The following is a 20,129-nucleotide window of genomic DNA, read 5'->3' as shown; positions in this document are numbered from 1 at the left end:
GGATCTCTTTTGGGGTTGGGGAAAACAACCACAAAGTAGTAGTACTCAGGGACTACTCCAGCTCTGTCTCAGGGTATGATGCAGTGTTGAGATCAAACTCAGGTCTCCTACATATAAAGCCTGCGTTCCACATATTGAATTTTCTCTCTTGCCCCAACAGAGGTTTAAAACTCTTAAGTCCACCCGAGAGGGACAAATGAGAAAGAGGGCACTTCTAGTCTGTGACTCAGGAGATCCCCTAACCCCCCAGGATCCTTACTTAACCCTCTGCTTGCTCAAATGATTAATTTCTCGCAGTTGCAATGGCAAAACAACTTTATTGTCAGGTCAGCCACCACACATGCTTTTCCTGTAATATGGTTCCTGTATTGAGGCATGATGGGGTTCACATGCAATGCTTTTTGCCCTCCCCCACCCCACCCTACAGCAGAGCTCCTTTGTAGAATGAGCTGGTTTGGCTTTTGTGAATTTCAGAGTCTGGAGTCAAGAACATAGTTCAAGGACCCCCTGTCCCTGCTTTATGTCCAAGAGAAGCCACTTCTAAGCATACACAGAATGAGGACATCACAGCCATTAGGCAGGGGCCAGTCAAGGACAAAGTCCTCTCTAGCCCCTGCCTCAGCTGCCCAGATGGCTTTATTATTCCAGGGGTCTCCAGTAGGGTAGATGGGTCAGTAATGGGAAGAGAGCTTTGCTTTTCTGACATGCTAAGAGCTACAGGCCTACTGGGAAATAGCGGGCCATTCAGACATGTGCTAATGGAGGGTTTCTTGCTGAGCTTCCTAGACTCAGAGAACCTGCAGCTGAACGGCCATACTCAGACATGGCCTTGTGAGCCACTGATTTCTAGAGATGAGCCACAGCCCACCCCTGATGAGAGCTATGAGAGCCTGGGTCCAACCAGACAGGAACTTCGGGTTTGGATAAGAGGAGAAAGAGGAGCTTCCCTCTGCTTTGAGAAGCATGTGGTTCTTGCCCTGTGAGGCTCCAGTTGGCAGAGGCTGGGTGGGAAGAGAAGAACTGGTTTCCTTAGCCCCATCAATGTGGATAGTGTTTGCCCCTGGGATAGAAAGGAAGGCAGGTTCACTCTTTGGAAATCTGACCCATGCTCAGAGATGTGCCTGATGCTAAGACAAGGCACCACACTTGATTCAAGGCTAAGGTGCTGGCCTCTGCCCTCAGATATAGCCTCAGACATGCCCTCAGATAGTACTATCAGGGCCACCAGCTGGCGCATTCTCTGCGTGAGTTTGGGAGGGACCTCAGACACAGGCAGGGGCTCTCTTGGGGGGGGGTCCTCCTGCCTCTGCTCATGGCATAGAGAGTCTGTGGGGCCAGGTCAAGGGTGGAGGCTAATTTAGGGTATGGTGGTTGGGCCAGAGATAGCTCTGAGAACCCAGGGTCACTGAAAGAGGACACGGATGTTCTACTGCTCTGGGACCATTAGTTAGTTTCCTAACATCAGTGGCAAGGACTAAAGGGCATGAAATGTTTGGGGCTGGGCCTTCCTGATTACTGTCTTGGCCACTACTTCTGTCCTGGAAGAGCTAGATTTCCCGTGTCCATGCCCCTGCCCCCCCCAAGGCAGCCTGAGCCCTGAGTCCACCGGACTCTGCAGCAGGGAAGGAGATGATTGAGGGAGTTTATGGAGCCATCATGCTTCACCATCAGTCCCAGACATTCCAGCAAAAGCCAAACCAAACCATCAAGCCAAATGCAGTGGGGCCCGGGTCTCCCCAGTGCCCAGCCGGGAGCCAGCGCTGTTGCTTGGAGCTCAGATCTCGATGAGGCTGGCCAGGCGCAGGCAGAGGGGTGCGTCCACCGGCACCGCACTGCGATTGATCTCGTTCCCGTCCAGACGCAGCACCTGCAGCTTGGAGAAGTTCATGACATCCACCACGCTGCAGAAACTGCTGATGGAGAATTCTGTGGGGACAGGCGGGACGGGGGCGGGCGAGAGAAGTTCAGATCCACGTACCATGAGGCCAGAGAGACTCCAACAATAAGCTCAGAAGAATTCTTAAAAAAAAAAAAAAAAAAAAATCGGGCCCGGAGAAATAGCACAGCGGCGTTTGCCTTGCAAGCAGCCGATCCAGGACCAAAGGTGGTTGGTTCGAATCCCGGTGTCCCATATGGTCCCCCGTGCCTGCCAGGAGCTATTTCTGAGCAGACAGCCAGGAGTAACCCCTGAGCACCGCCGAGTGTGGCCCAAAAACCAAACCAAACAAACAAAAATAACCTTCTTCTTCTTCTTCTTCTTCTTCTTCTTCTTCTTCTTCTTCTTCTTCTTCTTCTTCTTCTTCTTCTTCTTCTTCTTCTTCTTCCTCTTCCTCTTCCTCCTCCTTCTCTCCTCCTCCTCCTCCTCCTCCTCCTCCTCCTTCTTCTTCTTTTTTTTTTTGGCTATACCCGGCAGCACTCAGGGGTTACTCCTGGCTATCTGCTCAGAAATAGCTCCCGGAAGGCACAAGGCACCATATGGGATGCAGGGATTCGAACCAACCACCGTAGGTCCTGGATCGGCTGCTTGCAAGGAACGCCACTGTGCTATCTCTCCGGCTCCTAGGGTCAATATTTACGTGAATTACTCACATAGATGTTCATAACTTTAGCCATAAAAGGTATTTTGAAGTAGTAGTCCACTTCCCTATTTCAAGATCGGTCACCTACTTTTTTTTTTTTTAAAGATTTAAAACAAAATTTTTGACTGTAGTTGGGTTTTAGTCACAAAAAGAACATCCTCCTTCACCAGTGCAATATTCCCACCACCAATGCACCCCATATCCTTCTACCCACACCCTCTGCCTGTATTTGAGACAGACACTCTACTTCTCTCACTCATTGTCAATGTACTTTTTAGTGTTCTAACTGTACTCACCCCTCCTTGAGGTGAGCTTCATATCGTGAGCAGGTCTTTCCGGCCCTCATGTCTGCGCATTATTACAATGATGCCTTTTATTATTCGTAAAGCCCATAAATAAGTGAGACTATTCTGCGTGTGTCTCTCTCCCTCTGACTTATTTCACTTAGCATAATAGTTTCCATGTCCCTCCATGTATAGGAAAATTTCATGATCAGAAGAAATCTTGGTTGCACAAATTTGGTTGTGCAGAAAGGACTTGCAGAGGGGCCGGTGAGGTGGTGCTGGAGGTAAGCCAAGGAAGGACCAGGGTTTGATTCCCCGGCATCCCATATGGTCCCCCCAAGCCAGGGGCAATTTCTGAGCGCTTAGCCAGGAGTAACCCCTGAGCATCAAACGGGTGTGGCCTGAAAAACCAAAAAACCAAAAAAAAAAAAAAAAAAAATGACTTGCAGGGTTGGGATTGAAAGTCCTACCGATGTCTACCACGAGGGGGCAGAACTAGTCTTCGCCTCCGTCTGCTTCTGCCTCGCCTGCTTACACCCGTTCCACCAACCTGCACAGGACCAGGAATGTCCTTGAGTGTCCTTCTTGCTAGGACAAGAGCTTTTGCCCATCTGCCCGCAGCAGAAGCAGAAGATGAGAACGGCCCTTAGAGTTTTGGGGACCTTGATTGCTTTTGAGGGGCTCTGCTGAACGCCCACGAGACAGGAGACAGGGAAATGAAGGGGTTTAAATCAGGACCATCTCTCGCCACCGTGCAGACACTGGAAGTGGCAGGAAATTAATGAGAGAGCTTGGTCCAGGGACAAGTGCCTGTAAGCCGGCACTTTTACTCTATATTCAGTGTGCAGCCTACGGGGTCTCGGCTTAAGGGAGATAGAATTCCGAGACCAGTGGGTTGATCTCAAAAATCAAGTCAAGGAGCTGGAGAGAAAGCATTGGGGATGCTAAGGTGCTTGCTGTGGACTCTGATTTTGATGCCCACATATACGCACTGCATATATCTCAAGTGTGGCTCCCAAACAAATTAAAATAATAATTCTGAACTGGTGATAGCACAGTGGGTAGGGCTGTGTTTGCCTTGCATGCTGCCCAGCCACGTTCAATCCCTGGTATCCCATATGGTCCCCCAAAAATGCCAGTAGTGATTCAGGAAATCAGAGGCAGGAGTAACCTCTGAGCACCACAGGATGTGGCCCTAACACCAAAACAAAAAAATCAATCCTACAGCTTTCTGTACGTGATTATGATGTATCCCTTTTAAACATTAGGTTTAACTTAACATTGGCTTTTGCTATACTTTCTTGCTATACTCAGGAGCTCCTAGCTCTGGAGGTCTTAGGGCTCACTCCTGGTATTACCTGGGAGACCAGCGGGTACTGGGGAGCAGACCCCAGACCTCCTGCATGTGGACCATGTTCTCACTCCACTGAGTCATGTCTCAGCACCCTTCTCAGATCTCAGAAGTCTTATTGGATGCCAGATCATCTTAGCAGATACAATGCTCTGTTCGGTTCTAATCCTCCTGCTGTCTCTGAGACCTCTGGTTACCTCAGAACAGCCAACCACCTGCCCCATCTTCTCCAACACCCTGTTGAGGATTCAAAAGGACCAGCCAGAGACTCAATGAGTGGCAGGGACTGAGGACATGATCTTGTCATGGGAAGGGCAGCCCGGGATGGTTGGGGCAAATGCTGCACTGGGTTGTCTCAGAGGCATTGCTGTAGCTCCTCTGTGAAATTTGATGGAGTCTGGGGAATTGAGGGTGGAGGAAGGGAGAGATTGTGGGAGTGATTGTGGGGCATAGGGAGCCCTTTGGAGAGCTGGGGCTGCTGGAGAGGAGCTCATTTCCTCTCCCTCTAAGCACCATTGAGAAGAGTTGTGGGGAGGCTGCTCTAACAAGCATGAGCCTTAAAGAAAGAAAGCAGCTAGAAGACCAGCCCTGAACTCACAGGGGAGATGAAAAATGTGGTGGTAGTGGGGAGCTAGGAATCAAACCCAGGACCTGACACATATTAGGTAGTTGAGTTTCCTCTGAGCTTCACTCTTAGCTGGATATACTCTTCTTTGGAAGCACTCTGAGGGGGCAGAAGAGCTGGACATTCCCTCTCTGATACCAGAGATCACATGAGCTGAGAGATGCCGAGAGATCTGTGGGGTGTATATGAGAAGTAGAGGGAGCAGGCTGGGGAGAGGGAACTCATGGCAACAAAGCTCCTCTGATTATTTCCTTGCCCCAACCTGGAACCCCAGGCAGCTGATAGAACTCCAGATGCCACTGTGGGCTTAGAAATATGGGGGGCGGGTATTCCCTCTGGGCTGGTAGTCGTCACAGTATACAGGTTCTGCTCCACACTGGACTCCATACACCCCAAGTATCAGCCCCTCTGGGTCTCCCACTGGCTTATGAATAGCCGAAGGCTTCTGTTTAGGAGCACAGGAAGAATTTTTTCCAGCCCAGCTAAAATACTGACCTCAGTCTTTCCACATTTTTCCCAGAGTGCACCCAGTGCCACGAGATCCTGAAACTACAGGGCCACAAGCCAAGAGTGAGCTCTACTGCTGCTGGGCTGGAGATGGAGGGAGGTGCCAAAGGGAGGGCAGGTGCAGGCCTTATTTCCTAATCGTTTTTTACTTCCCATCCTCCCGTACTGTTCTCAGGATTCACCCCCTTCTGCCCTGTCCCTGATTGGCCCTATGGGGGTGTGCCCTAGGAGAGGGGCCAATTTAGGAGGGTGCAGTCTCCCTGGTTCTAGCACCTGGGTTACTGATAATAGGGCTATGGGGGTCTGTGGTCTAAGCCTTGGGGACCTGGCGAGGTTGCTTGTTTTTCTTTGGGTCTCAATCCCCCCCCCCTTTTTTGGTTTTTGGGCCACACCTGCTGACACTCAAGGGTTACTCCTGGCTATGCACTCAGAAATCGCTCCTGGCTTGGGGGACCATATGGGATGCTGGTGGATCGAACCACAGTCCGTCCTAGGCTAGTGTGGGCAAGGCAGACACCTTACCCCTTGTGCCAGTGCTCCACTGCTCCGACCCAACAATTTCCCCTTTTTTTTCTTTTTTTGTTTTTGTTTTGTTTTTCGGGCCACACCCGTTTGATGCTCAGGGGTTACTCCTGGCTAAGCGCTCAGAAATTGCCCCTGGCTTGGGGGGACCATATGGGACGCCAGGAGATCGAACCGAGGTCCTTCCTTGGCTAGCACTTGCAAGGCAGACACCTTACCTCAAGTGCCACCTTGCCGGCCTCACAATTTCCCCTTTCTAGTGATGTTAAAAAAAGAAACAAAAAACTCGGCCTGCTTTATCAAAGAAGGTACCACCGAAGCTGAGGTTGTGAGTTGCTTTTTTTTTTTTCTTGAAGCTCATCTAGTGGTGCTCAGGGGATACTCTTGGTTCCCTACAGTGCTGGAGGACATTGTGGGCATCGAACCTGCATCAAAGCAGATACTCAGGCCATTGCATCTCTATCCCATTGTGTGCTGGATTCAGAGCAGGAGTCAGGGCCTGGACAAATGCTCCAGGAGTTCAGGTACTTGCCTTGCACAAGGTTGGATCTTTGGCACTCTACATGAACCCCTGTGCCTGACAGGAGTGATCCCTATGCAGAAAGTCAGAGCCAGAATTAATTCCCTAGCACTGGTGGGTGTAGCCTATTTCTCTGAGCCCTCTAAAATAATTCTTTTTGCTTTTGTTTTTGTTTTTGGGGCACACTTGTCGACTCTCAGGGGTTACTTCTGGCTCCTGGCAGACTTTGGGGACCATATAGAATGCTGGAGATTGAACCCTGGTTTGTCCTGGTCATCTGTGTGTAAGGCAAATGCCCTACCACTATGCTATTGCTCTAGCTTCTCTTAAAAGAATTCTTGTAGGGGACTGGAGAGATAGCACAGTGGCAGGGTATTTGCCTTGCATACAGCCAATCCAAGACAAATGGTGGTTCGAATCCTGGCATACCATATGGTCCCCCATGCCTGCCAGGAGTGATTTCTGAGCATAGAGCAGGAGTAACTTCTGAGTGCCATGGGGTGAAACCTAAAAATAAATAAATAAAAGTATTTGAGTATTCTTGTAGTAGTAGGGAAAAAAAAAAAAGAATAAAATACAAGTCATGTTCTTGACCAGACAATTTAAAAACAAAACTAAACAAAAGAATAAAATACAAGGGGCCGGGTAGGTGGCGCTGGAGGTAAGGTGTCTGCCTTGCAAGCGCTAGCCAAGGAAGGACCGCGGTTCGATCCCCCGGTGTCCCATATGGTCCCCCCAAGCCAGGGGCGATTTCTGAGCACATAGCCAGGAGTAACCCCTGAGCATCAAACGGGTGTGGCCCAAAAACCAAAAAAAAAAAAAAAAAAGAATAAAATACAAGTCATGTTCTTGACCAGACAATTTAAAAACAAACAGGAGTCAGAGAGATAGCACAGAGGTAAGGTGTTTGACTTACACAATTTGGGTTAGACTTGGGTTTGATCTTCAGCATCCCATATGGTCCCCCGAGCCTGTTTGGAGTGATTTCTTTTTTTTTGGGGGGGGGCCACACCCGTTTGAAGCTCAGGGGTTACTCCTGGCTATGCGCTCAGAAATCGCCCCTGGCTTGGGGGGACCACATGGGATGCTGGGGGATCGAACCGCTGTCCATCCTACGCTAGCGCTTGCAAGGCAGACACCTTACCTCTAGCACCACCTTCCCGGCCCCTTGGAGTGATTTCTGAGCACAGAGCCAGGAATAACTTCTGAGTGCCGTGAGGTGAGACCCCCCCCCCAAAAAAAAAGTAAAAAAACATTCTTGGAGTAGTAGGGCAAAACAAAAATACAAGTCAAGTCCTTGATTAGGCAATCTGTCTGCATTAATTTACTGGTTAAAATACAATCAAACAGGAGCCAGAGAGATAGCACAGCAGTAGGGTGTTTGACTTGCATGCGGCTGACTTGGGATAGACCTGGGTTCGATCCCTGGCATCTCATATGGTCCCCCGAGCCTGCCAGGAGTGATTTCTGAGCACAGAGCCAAGAGTAACCCTGAGCACTGCCAGGTGTGGCCCCACCCCCCCCCCCCAAAAAAAAAAAACAACAATCAGCCAAACAGCCAACTAACAAGCAAGAATTGGGGCCAGAGCAATAGACAGCAGGGTGGAGTACTTGTCTTTCATGCAGAAGACCTGCGTTCTATTCCCAGCACCCCCATATGGTTTCTCTAGCACCACCCAAGAGTGATTCCCTGAATGTAGAGTCAGGAATAGCCCCTGAGCATTGCTGGGTGTGATCCCAAGATGAAAACAAAAACAACAAAAAAATGAAACCAGAATTGGTATTGTTTTGCCTAAAATGGAGGTGAAGTGAAGGCTGGGTGGGGGTCTGCCTTCAATCACAGACACCTGCCCAACTAGGGGGAACCTCTGCTGGCCAGGCTGGGGCCTTCTCCAGAGCTCATCTACAGAGCCTTTGGAGGGCAGGCTGGGGGGCAGCAGGCATCTAAGTGGCTACTGTTGGCCCTCGCAGGCAGAGGGGGAGTAGATGGACCACACCCCCATTTTTTCTGTCCATTTCTTTCTACATTTCTTTCTGCTCTTTGTGGTCTCATGCCTAGAGGAGGTCCAGGCTCCAGATAAGTGTCTCAGAGGGGCCAGTTATTGTGGCACTTAAGAGAGAATGTGAGGACCAGCCCCCTGCCCTCAGGGGAACCACAAAGAACCCTAAGACTGTTTTGTGTGTCAAAACTAGTGGTGATGGGGAGTCTCTTCTGGTGGTGCTAGGGGGAGGGGACCAGGCAGAGCTAGGGGTCAGCTCTGGGCCTCCAGCATTCACAGTAAGTGCTCAGTGCCTTAAGGTCACACATAGTGTGGGCTTGAAACTCCTCAAACAGGACCAGACCTGCCTGCACCACTATTTGCCTCCAGGGCTTGGGCCTCCCTCCCTCTAGCCTGTCCACCAGTACCAGTGACCAGAGGGAGGGTGGGAGGTGGAAGGCAGAGACCTTTCCTCATCTGATTAGATAGGGTTGGGTGGGTATTGTTCGGTAGTTGTTTTATTTTTTGCTTTTTGGGCCATACTCGGCGGCACTCTGGAGTTAGTCCTGACTCTGCACTTAGAAATTGTTGCTGGCAGGCTCAGGGGTTCATATGGGATGCTGGGGATTGGACCTAGGTCCATCCGGATCGGCAGAGGTGCAAAGCAAACGCTCTACCACTGTGCTCTCACTCCAGCCTGTTTGAAAGTGTTTGATAGTGTTGCTCCAACCTTTCTGGTTTCTGGGAACAACAGGGGACAGTGCACACAGATGGAGGCCGACTGCTAGTTAGGAGTCAGGCTTCACCGAGGGAATCCACTCACACCCTCATCCCGGATTGCCAGATCCCAAGAGGGAGCCGAGAGCAGCCAGACTGTGTGTGGGCTTCCAGGCAGAGGCTTCCCTGTTGGTTCTTTTGGCATCTGCTGAGCGCACAGGGAGGCCAGTGTCCTCCCCATTCTCAGGTCCCTGTCCTCCAGGGAAAAGGTGCCTAGATGGTCATGTTTGAAGCACAGACGCTCCCCACCCCCCTTGCACAGGACAAGCTGTATAGGTGAGAGATGAGAGTGAGGCTTCTTGGGACAAGCCAGGGCCTGCAGTGCCTTGCCAGCTGTCCTCACTCCGGGCTCCGTGTGGGGAATTTTACTCAGGTCCCAGCTCTGCTCAAAGTTCCTACCCAGTTCTCTCCCAGCTCATGTGCCCCTGCTCCTCTGCACAGAGACCACCCTCCCAGCGCGCTGAGTTTCCTGTCTGATTCTCCCAGACAAGGGGCCCCAGCGGACTTTTAGTGCCAGCCGATTCTCTTGCCAAAAGAATCTTGTGTTGCAACTCTTGCACCCACAACTTCTCATCTTTCTAGATGGGCAATGCCACTTATCTCATCTGGAAGGCTTCACAGCTTACCAGTTACTGCTCCCCACTCTGTTGCCTCGACGGAGGGTGTGTGTGTGTGTGTGTGTGTGTGTGTGTGTGTGTGTGTGTGTGTGTGTGTGTTTCATTTCTGGGAGCATCATGGTGCTCTCTGGTGGAGCAGGGCCAGCCCATCCCATTCCCTGTGCAAACTCACCGTTGATGCGGTTGCCCTGCAGGTAGAGGTTCTCCAGGTTGGTGTTGACCGGGGGGATCTTCTGCAGCTGATTGTAGGACAGGTCTAGCTCTAGGAGGCTGCTGGAGTTGAAGGTGTTGGAAGCCAGGCCATTGTTGGTGAGGCTGTTGTGGGACAGCCGCACATACAACAGCTTGGGGGAGCCCCGGAAGTAGCTGTCGGGGACTGAATAGACATTGTTGTGTTCCAGGTACAGCTGTTCGAGAGCCGAGGGCAGCCCGTCGGGCACCCGCCGCAGGTGGTTGTAACTCAGGTCCAGCAGGATGAGTGAGTGGAGACCCGTAGGGCACCACCCACTTCCTGAATCTCATTGTGTTGGGAGGTACAGGGGCCGTGAGGTTCTCCAGCCCCTCCAAGGGCATTGTTGGGGACCCTGGAGATCTGGTTTGTGATCCAGATGCAGCTCCTTCAGGGAGCGGGGCAGTGGCCCAGGCATGCGGGTCAGGGTTGTTGTGGTCCAGGTAGAGCCTCTCCAGGTGCCTGGAGCTTGGAAAAGACCTTGCGGCCCACCTTGTCACTAGTGATCTGGTTGCCATGCAGTGCCACCCAAAGCAGCCCAGTGGCGGTTGTCGAAGACACCCTCCTGGATGGAAGCAATCTGGTTGTTCTGGAAATAGACATACTTCATGCGGGATGGAACAAAGGGCAGGTATTTGAGGTTGCGATTGTCACAATACATGGCTGTGGGGAAGTTGGGAGGACAGTCGCACTCCTGGGGGCAGTCGCGGGGGTCTGGCTGGGGTGGAGAGCCATAGGCATAGGCTGGGCCTTCCTCCACTCCGTAAGGGTAGGGCTCATTGGGCTCGTAGGGCTCGTAGAGGTCGTAGTATGTGGACTGCTGGCTCCGGAGGTAGTGGAACCACCAGTGAGGGTCTTCGTCATACTGGGCCTGCGAGAGGGAGCAGAGCCCTGCCAGCAGCAGGAGGGGGACCCACTGCATCTTGTTTTCCTGGGGAGGGGAGAGAATAAAGCAAGTGTGTGTGAGTGAGGCTTGAGGGGGCAGGAAGTGGACCCACATACCCACTTTCAGCAGACATGTTGGCAGGAAGCTCACTTTTTTCACACCTCCCCAGTGCGTCACACACTGGTCCCTTGACCTTGGCTACTGAGGGTGGGGCTTGGTGATTTATAGGGCCCTATGAAAAGAGGGCCAGGTATGGGGGGATGAGTGTTTCTTTTTTTTTTTTTTTTTTTTTTTTTTTGGTTTTTGGGCCACACCCAGTGGTGCTCAGGGGTTACTCCTGGCTGTCTGCTCAGAAATAGCTCCTGGCAGGCACGGGGGACCATATGGGACACCGGGATTCAAACCAACCACCTTTGGTCCTGGGTCAGCTGCTTGCAAGGCTAACGCCGCTCTGCTATCTCTCCGGGCCCAGACGTGTGTTTCTTGGAGAGGGTGTTGCTTTAAAAAACTCCATGTTCTTGGCCAAAAGACACATGAAAAAATGTTCCACATCACTAATCATCAGGGAGATGCAAATCAAAACAACGATGAGATACCACCTCACACCCCAGAGAATGGCACACATCACAAAGAATGAGAATAAACAGTGTTGGCGGGGATGTGGAGAGAAAGGAACTCTTATCCACTGCTGGTGGGAATGCCGTCTAGTTCAACCTTTATGGAAAGCGATATGGAGATTCCTCCAAAAACTGGAAATCGAGCTCCCATACGATCCAGCTATACCACTCCTAGGAATATACCCTAGGAACACAAAAATACAATACAAAAACCCCTTCCTTACACCTATATTCATTGCAGCACTATTTACCATAGCAAGACTCTGGAAACAACCAAGATGCCCCTTCAACAGACGAATGGCTAAAGAAACTGTGGTACATATACACAATGGAATATTATGCAGCTGTCAGGAGAGATGAAGTCATGAAATTTTCCTATACATGGATGTACACGGAATCTATTATGCTGAGTTGAAATAAGTCAGAGAGAGAGAGAGAAAAACGCAGAATGGTCTCACTCATCTATGGGTTTTAAGAAAAATGAAAGACACCCTTGTAATAATAATTTTCAGACACAAAAGAGAAAAGAGCTGGAAGTTCCAGCTCACCTCAGGAAGCTCACCACAAAGAGTGATGAGTTTAGTTAGGGAAATAACTACATTTTGAACTGTCCTAATAATGAGAATGTATGAGGAAAATGGAGAGCCTGTCTAGAGTACAGGCGGGGGTCCGGGTGGGGCGAAGGGAGACTTGGGACATTGGTGATGGGAATGTTGCACTGGTGATGGGTGGTGTTCTTTACATGACTGAAACCCAAACACAATCATGTATGTAATTAAGGTGTTAAATAAATTAAAAAAAAATGAAGAACGAGGAAAAACACAAAAAAACAAACAAACAAACAAACAAAAAAAAAACTCCATGTTCTTTTGGTGGCTGGATGTCCTAAACTTTTTCATGGTGGTGCTGATGAATTGGGTCCTCGTTAGGCCTCAAACATGGCCTGTTTTCACACCCTCTTGCATATCAGAATTTCTTGGATATCAGAGCCCAAGTGTGAAATCTTATTTTCTTTCTTTTTTTAATTTTTTGTTTGGGTCAAATCTGGTGACGTTCAGGAGCTACTCCTAGATTTGCATTCAGGAATCACTCCTGATGGCCTCAGAGGACCATATGGGATGCAGGGAATTGAACGTGAGTACCTGCAGTACTATCTCTCCAGCTTCTGAAACCCTAGGTTTTTTGTTTGTTTGTTTTGTTTTTGGGACACACCCGGCAGTGCTCAGGGGTTACTCCTAGCTCTATGCTCAGAAATCACCCCTGGCAGGCACAGGAGACCATATGAGATGCTGGGATTTGAACCACCGTCCTTCTGCATGAAAGGCAAATGCCTTACCTCCATGCTATCTCTCCGGCCCCATGAAACCCTAGTTTTTAAGAATCCCAAGGAAAAAAGCCTTTTGAGCTTATTTCCTGCCCCTAGGGCACCTCTAGAGTGTCTGGCAATCTCATATGGAAGCTCTGAATGATGGTGGAAGGTCTGTGGGTCCTGTGAGCAGGCCAGGGACTGAGACTGTGGGCAGGATGTGGCCCCCATGGGTTTCCCAAACAGTCATGTCTGTCTGCTGGCTTTGGCCTCTGGCCTTCTGGCTTCTCTGCTGCAGAGGGTATTTTATGCACAATGTCAGCTGCCCTTCTGGGGGGACAGTGACACTCTAGCCTAGACTTGTCTTCTGGGCATTGAGCCAGCTGCCTGTTTCCAGAGGAATTCAGTAAAGTCTTGGCATTCCTCATGCTCCACCTGAGGGCCCTGACACATGGTGCCAGGGAAAGGACCAAGGCATAGAGGAAGGGAATAGGAAGACTCTCAGGTATGCCCCAGGAATGTGGTTTTAGAGGGGAACTGTGCTTCCTGCCTTCTGCTTCTAGCTCCAGCAACATTCCTGTTACCAAGCTCCAATTCCAGGTCCTGCACATGCCCTGGCAGCCCCTTCCTCTGAGCTGAGAACTGAGGTGTATCATTTCCTAGGGAGCCATAAAGAGGGAGGCCTGGGTAGTGGAAATGCCTCAAGTCCCCCACTGAGTACTGATAGTCCCAACTTCCTGAAGTGCAGGCAGCCCTTGGTCCCAGAAGGCTGGAGCCCCTTTCTGGTCCTGAGTGTCGCACTACCCCTCCCATCACTGAGGTTGACCCCAGTGGACACAAGGAAAGTGTCAGAGGCAACATCAAATCCAAGGAGCAGAGGGACAGGCCTGGTTGCGATGCTGCATCCTGTCACTTCCTGGCCATGCTCCTGCCATTCTCTGGACATTCCTGTCACCTGACAGTGGTCCCTCTCCACCCGTCCATTCTTGGCTTCTGGGTTGTGGAGAAGCAGCAACTGGCTCATCTGCAGGAAGCCTCGGACCCAGACAAAGAGTCACAGTGTTTCTGACAGCCTGCCCGGCTGCTCACTGCCTGGGCACGCTGGCTGGCTGGCTGGGCTCTTGCCTGTAGAGAAGTTGGAGGTGCGGCCTCCTGCCAGCAGCTCATTTTCCATGCCCAGCCCTGGGCTGCTGAGGCCGAGGTGGTGGTGTGGGGCTGGCACAGGGAGCCTGTCTCCACTTCTCCATCCACAGAGGGCACCTTGGCAGGCAAGAATCCTCGTCTTCCTCATGCTCAGCTTTCCAGGGCTGCTGACGGGGCCTCTATGAGTCTCCTCGGGAGCCCCAATAGTGCCCTGCTCCCTATCCCTCCCAGCTGTTGGCCACGTGGCTCTGAGTTATAGGCTTCTATGACCCACCAAGATGAGGGATCCCAGGGCTAGGGGAGGGGCTCTTCCTGGGCTCTCTGAGGGCCTCACTCAGCACTTGACATTGTTCTTCCTCCTGCCCCCAGAAGACCAGCTCACCCCTCTGACAGGTGAGGAGTCAAGCCAAAGCCACCCCCCTTCTGGGTTGCCCCACTTGCCAGCACACTGAGCACTGGAATTCTCCATACTTCTCCCATTTCTCTTTCACTCACATCCACTCACAACACTATGCACACACAGTTACACACATTCACATTTGCACAGACATACACACGCTCATATGTATATACATGCTCACATGCACACGTATTTACTAGTACACATTTACTTGCACATGTATTCACACACTCACACTTGCACACACTCATCCATGCTCACACACATTCACACACACACACTTCTGTTGGTTTTTTGTTTGCTTGCTTGCTTTAAAGGCATACCCAGCAGTGCTCAGGGGTTACTCCTGGCTCTGAGCTCAGAAATCTCTCCTGGCAGGATAAGGGGACAATGTGGGAAGTTGGGGATCAAACCTGGGTTCATCCTAGATTGGCCGCATGCAAGGCAAATGCCCTACCGCTGTACTATCACTCTACCCCCCCCCAACTTCTATATGCACACATATATTCACTATGGACTCTCTGATCCTGCCCCCAGCAGCAACTTTGCACCATTATGCTCTGGGAGGCCTGTAGGTCACAGGCTCAGTGACAGGCACGCCTGGCATTCTGAGGTACCTGGTACCTCCAAGAGTAGAAGCCAGAGAATCCCCAGAGACCAGAGGGAGACTTGAGGGCACAGGGAGCATGTTGGAACCCTTCCCTGGAGATCCCCTTTACTCCTTTCCCAGTCCTTAGGGTGATGGTCCGACAGGGAGAAGTACCTCATTGCTGCCTGTCCCTGGACCTCTCCTGTTCCACTGAGCAGCCTGGGGCAGAAGCGGGAGTAGGAGCAAACTTACCTGGAGTGGAACCTTTCTGAGTGACCACGTTCCTCTGTCTGGGCTCCGGTGCTGGGCAAGTGTGTGAGGAGTGCTGGAATGAGTGTGCTGGCCGGTGCCAGGCCAGAGTCCGCCCCCAAATTCCTAATCAAATATTGTGAAGAGGATCGAGGAGCTCTGGGCTCTGCTGAGGGGCGGAGCTCCCGGCCCCAGCAAACCCTCAACCCGACTGGCGCTGTGAAACCACCTTCTTTCCACTCACTTATCTTCCCCAAGCGCTGGCAGCTGGGGTGGCTTTCTGCTGAATGACTTAGCGGTGCCCCAGAAGTTTTTTGTACATTCTCTGACGGGGAATCTGGCGTCCTCATTAAACCCACAAAGGCAGAAGCAGTGATGGGGAGGGCTGGGATTTGGGGAGAGGCAGCTTAACTCTTGAACAGTTGACAAGGGCCTGGGAGAACCAGGGGCATGAACCCTGCCCCTCAGGGGCCCCATGGCTGGACCAGTCAGTGGTCAAGGGCAGCAGACTGGAAGCAGTCTCCAGCTGGGCTTCTCCCCCTGACCTGTGCAGCTGTTTCCGGGTCACAGGGCTTCTCTCATGCTATGGTAGTGAGTGCAAAGGAAGCATTGACCCTTTACCAAGCCCTTGCTGACCACTAGCACACTCTTTATGGCCCTCCCTGATGCAGTGATGAGGAATTTCTCGCTTACCAGAGCTGGTGTCTGCTGGCACCATGAGAGATGGTCACACTGCTCCCACTACAGGAATGCAGAGACCTGGGCAGAGGCAAAGGAAGGTGGGGTTAGGGCAGGGATTGAAGGATAGAGACTGGGTCTCATTTCTACCCTACGTGTGTAAGGGTAACATGTTTGAGGTAAAAATCGAAAGAACATGATTTACACCTTAATTTTAGTGTCATTTATTTTCCCCCTTCTCTTTTCCTTTCCTTTTTCTTCTTGTCCCCTACCTTTCCTTTCTTTACCTTTCCTTATCTTTCCTACCAGAATTTTGAGTGTTAAGGTAACAGTTTTGGGGAAGTGGGAAACTGGGTTATATTTGCAATGTCTGGAGGCAATTCTCTGTAATTGAGGGTCCTTTAGGGACCATACTATGTTAGGCAGATGGAATATGGGGTCCCCACTTGTAAGGCTTGCATGCTAGTGCTTTGAGTTAGGCAGAAGGCTCTTGGGTTGCTTCAATAGGTCTGGAGAACCACTCATGTCAGAGCATGCAGATACTTTTTTTTTTTTTGGTGGGGGCCATCTAGCAATCACTGAGGGATCACTTCTGGAGGTGCTTGGAGAACCTTATGAGGTGCTGGGTATCAAACCCATGTCAACTGTTTGCAAGGTAAGTGCTCTACCTGCTGTACTATCTCTCTGACCTTGAAGAGACTTTAAGCAGTTAAAGAGCATGAGTGGCCACCACAGAGCACCTGCTGGACTGGGGTGGGCTCAGGTTCTTTTGCAGTGATTTCATTGCATGCAATGGTTCAGAGACATGGAGTGACCACCTGGAATTTGAACCCTGATCTGCAAAACTGTAGCTCACACACTTTCCACACAACTCAAGGCAAGTGGCTAGGTAGAAGGGCAGGGAGAGAAGAAGGGACCACCACACTACTGGCAGATGGGACTTAGTGAATACGGATCCCCCTTCAGGAGAGGGACTTGATTCTTTTCCTGGGCACCCCAGAGTATCAAGATGAGAGAGAGAGCTTCTCTCCTCACACCACATCTCTTTAACTTCAATTTATTCATGATAAATATATGCTCTGTGCTTGTCATGTTTTTGAGAGGTGGGAGTACAAAGGAAAAATGCCCCTCACAATAGATCTGAAGTACATGCGGTGAACTCTGACCTCACGCACAGGACTGAGTGACCTGAACACAATACGGTTGTCAATAATGATGATAACTTTCTCATGGTTTCTGAGTCCACAAACAGTCACTTTTCAACAGAGATATAAAACAGGAGTTCCAGAGTGACTGTTTAAATGGGCCTAGAGAGTCTGGGTGAATCCACCCTTTGGGTATAGATGTTTATATTTTTTCAAATTCCAGTGCAGTGAATCATCGTGCATTTACTAACAAGGGAAGTCAGTGGAGTCTGGGGACCAAACATTGACTGGGATCCTTTCCAGCAAAGCCCCACCGATGACACAGTGTCTCCTTGTGGTTTTTTGGCCATATCTAGAGCAGTGAGAGCTGTACCAGGACTTTAGCCATATGTTCTATTTTAAGGGAGATTTGGGAAAAAGAAAGGAGAGGATGAGTGGGACCAGGTCAGTAGGTAGTGCTAATGGGAGCTATCATTTTAGTTTAAAATACTCTTAGTCATGGGGCCAGAGTGGTAGCACAAGTGGTAGGGTGTTCGCCTTGCACGTGGTTGACCCAGGACAGATGTGGGCTTGATCCCCAGCATCCCATAGGGTCCCCCCAAGCCAGAAGCGATTTCTGAGTGCAGAGCCAGAAGTAAACCCTGAGAGCTGCCGGGTGTGCCCCCCCCCCCAAGAAAACAAACAAAAATACCCATAAAATAAAATATCCTTCGTCATTGGGTTTGAATCTTCTGTTCTGACTACAAAACAGATTTCTGTTTATTTCCGGATCTAGGCCCATAAGGCTTGATTTCAATATGGAAAACCAGTACAGGATTCTGATGTCCTCCAGATTTTCAAATAAGTCCACATGTGAGAGAGGTTCATTCAGGACATCACGATTTCTGGTTCTCTAATGATTTCACAACCAGAGCTCCCTACTGGGTCACAAAGTTTAGCAGTTAGCAGGTGATCGGTAGTAGATTATGAAATAAATGGTGCTGTTGGCTTTCTCTTCTTCACATTATTTAATACCCAATGTGGGATGGAATAACTATCACCCACCAGGCTAGAAAAACCCTTGGGTTTTCAGACAAGTAGACTTGCCAGAGGTTCAGGCCACTGTTATTTCCTCTCTGCCCAGAAAAGATCAGGTCAAGCCACAACCACCACGCAAATCGGACCATCTCTGATGTTGGACCCACCCTGTCTGGAAGGAGGAAGAGACTCTGATTTAGATTCCAGCCAGCAAAGACCCTGCAAAGCTCCTGTGGTTACAACTGCCCTCTTCTGACTCCCACAGCACCAACAATCTGCTAATCACAACAACCAGGGTCTAGAGGGAAAGGCTGAAATGCACCCCGAGTTAGATATAAAGAGGTCAGCAGGAAGATCACAGTGATAGAATCCAGACCCTACACCACCCATTCTGAGAGCACTTAGCACTACAGAGGAATTTTTTTTATTAGTCTGGTGTTTTGGTGGAAAGTCTACACTGGCACCCCAAATTGATGTCTCCCTGGTTTCCATGGGAGATTTTTTCCATATTCTTTGGCTCTGAGGTATTTTTACAATCCTAATGGCTATTCTCTTCTCTCCAGAAAGACGAGGCAGACTCTGGACCTAAAGAGGGTGGTGGTGGCTTGTTTCTTTTTTGTTTTTCTGGGCTGTACTTAGGATTACTCCCAGCACCAGGTGGATTTCTGGGGACCATACAGTGCTGGGAATTGAACCCAGGACCTCAAACCTGCAAGGCCAATGCTCTACCACTGAGTCACATCCATGGCCCAAGACTTGACCTTTCAAACATAATGGGAGAAAGCTTTTGCCAAGATCTAGGAGATTCATTGGAGCTTAGAAAATTTTCTTTAATATGTTCATTTAGGAATAAGAGAATGACTTTCTCTTTTTGTGGGCACAATCTTTTACTTTTTTTGTGTAGTGTGATTGCAATACATGATACTATTTTTTTTGTCTGTTTTGAGGTTATACCAAATGGTACTATACCATTTGGGGCTATACCAAATGCTCCCAGTGGTGCTTTGGAAACCATGTGATAATGGGGAATTGAATACAAGCCTCTTACATACAAAGCATGTGCTCAGCCCATTGAGCTCTATCTCACAGTCCAAACACATGGCTTTATTAATGTGGTGATATTAATGAGAGAATTATAGAAGAGATGACAGATGATAGAAGACTACCCTTTAGATAGCATGAGTTATTGAGAGAGTAAAGTGGGATTTATTCAGGAAGAGATACTAAATGAGTAAGGGTACAGAGAAAAGAATCTGGTTTTGGACACTCAGTAACTCAGTAACTCAGCAACACAGTTCATGAGATTGGTCTTAGTTCTGCAAATGACTTAAGAACTAATGGCGCCCCTCAGACAGCAGAAAGAAAAGAACTGCAGTAAAACAGGCCATGTCCCAGATGCTGGCCCCTGCCACAGAATTTAACTGGCTGTAGGTGGGCCCAGGTTCTTTTTTTTTTTTTTTTTTTTTGGTTTTTGGGCCACACCCTGTGACGCTCAGGGGTTACTCCTGGCTATGCGCTCAGAAGTTGCTCCTGGCTTCTTGGGGGACCATATGGGACACCGGTGGATCGAACCGCGGTCCGTCTAGGCTAGCGCAGGCAAGGCAGGCACTTTACCTCCAGCGCCACCGCCCGGCCCCGGTGGGCCCAGGTTCTAAACTCTATTTATTTCTTAGATTCTCACCACAACCCGATAAGCCAGATTTTGTGGTAGTTTATTTTTAGCTGAGAAAACAAAAATTCAGAAAAGCTAATTAATTTGTTGTTCAAAGTTGCATAGTCAAGTTGGCAATTTCAACCAAATTCTGCCTGTTTGTAGCCTGAGTTCCTAAGCACTACATCAGGTAGTGTCTGTATACAGGAAGAGAATGTATTTGGAAGACAGATAAAGGTTCCCATTCCTCATCTCTTACTTCAGGGGTCTCAAATCAATTTACCTGGGGGCTGCAGGAGGCAAAGTTGGGGTGAGACCGGGCTGCATAAGGGATTTCACAAAAAAAAAGTCTTCACACGTCATTATTAACAGTTTTAATTATTTCTTCTGAACATGAATAGAACATTGAGTGAAGATCATGAACAGTTCTTCTGAACATGGCATCTTTTGCCTATTCC

The 20,129-nt window shown here is 49.7% G+C and overlaps 1 protein-coding gene across 1 annotated transcript; it reads right to left on the bottom strand.

Moving 5' to 3' along the window:
• Nucleotides 1-297: 297 nt before the first annotated feature.
• On the bottom strand, nt 298-15,295 carry FMOD (fibromodulin). Its single transcript, XM_049770664.1, is given in 8 exon segments — nt 298-1,926; nt 9,934-10,254; nt 10,257-10,359; nt 10,361-10,417; nt 10,419-10,454; nt 10,456-10,536; nt 10,538-10,921; nt 15,184-15,295. Coding segments are annotated over 7 exon segments (1,125 nt in total). The 5' UTR covers nt 10,913-10,921; nt 15,184-15,295; the 3' UTR covers nt 298-1,774.
• Nucleotides 15,296-20,129: the final 4,834 nt, after the last annotated feature.

This window comes from Suncus etruscus, chromosome 3 (genome assembly GCF_024139225.1).
Source record: "Suncus etruscus isolate mSunEtr1 chromosome 3, mSunEtr1.pri.cur, whole genome shotgun sequence".
In the NCBI taxonomy this organism is placed as follows: domain Eukaryota; kingdom Metazoa; phylum Chordata; class Mammalia; order Eulipotyphla; family Soricidae; genus Suncus; species Suncus etruscus.
This window is presented reverse-complemented; position numbering and strand designations above follow the sequence as displayed.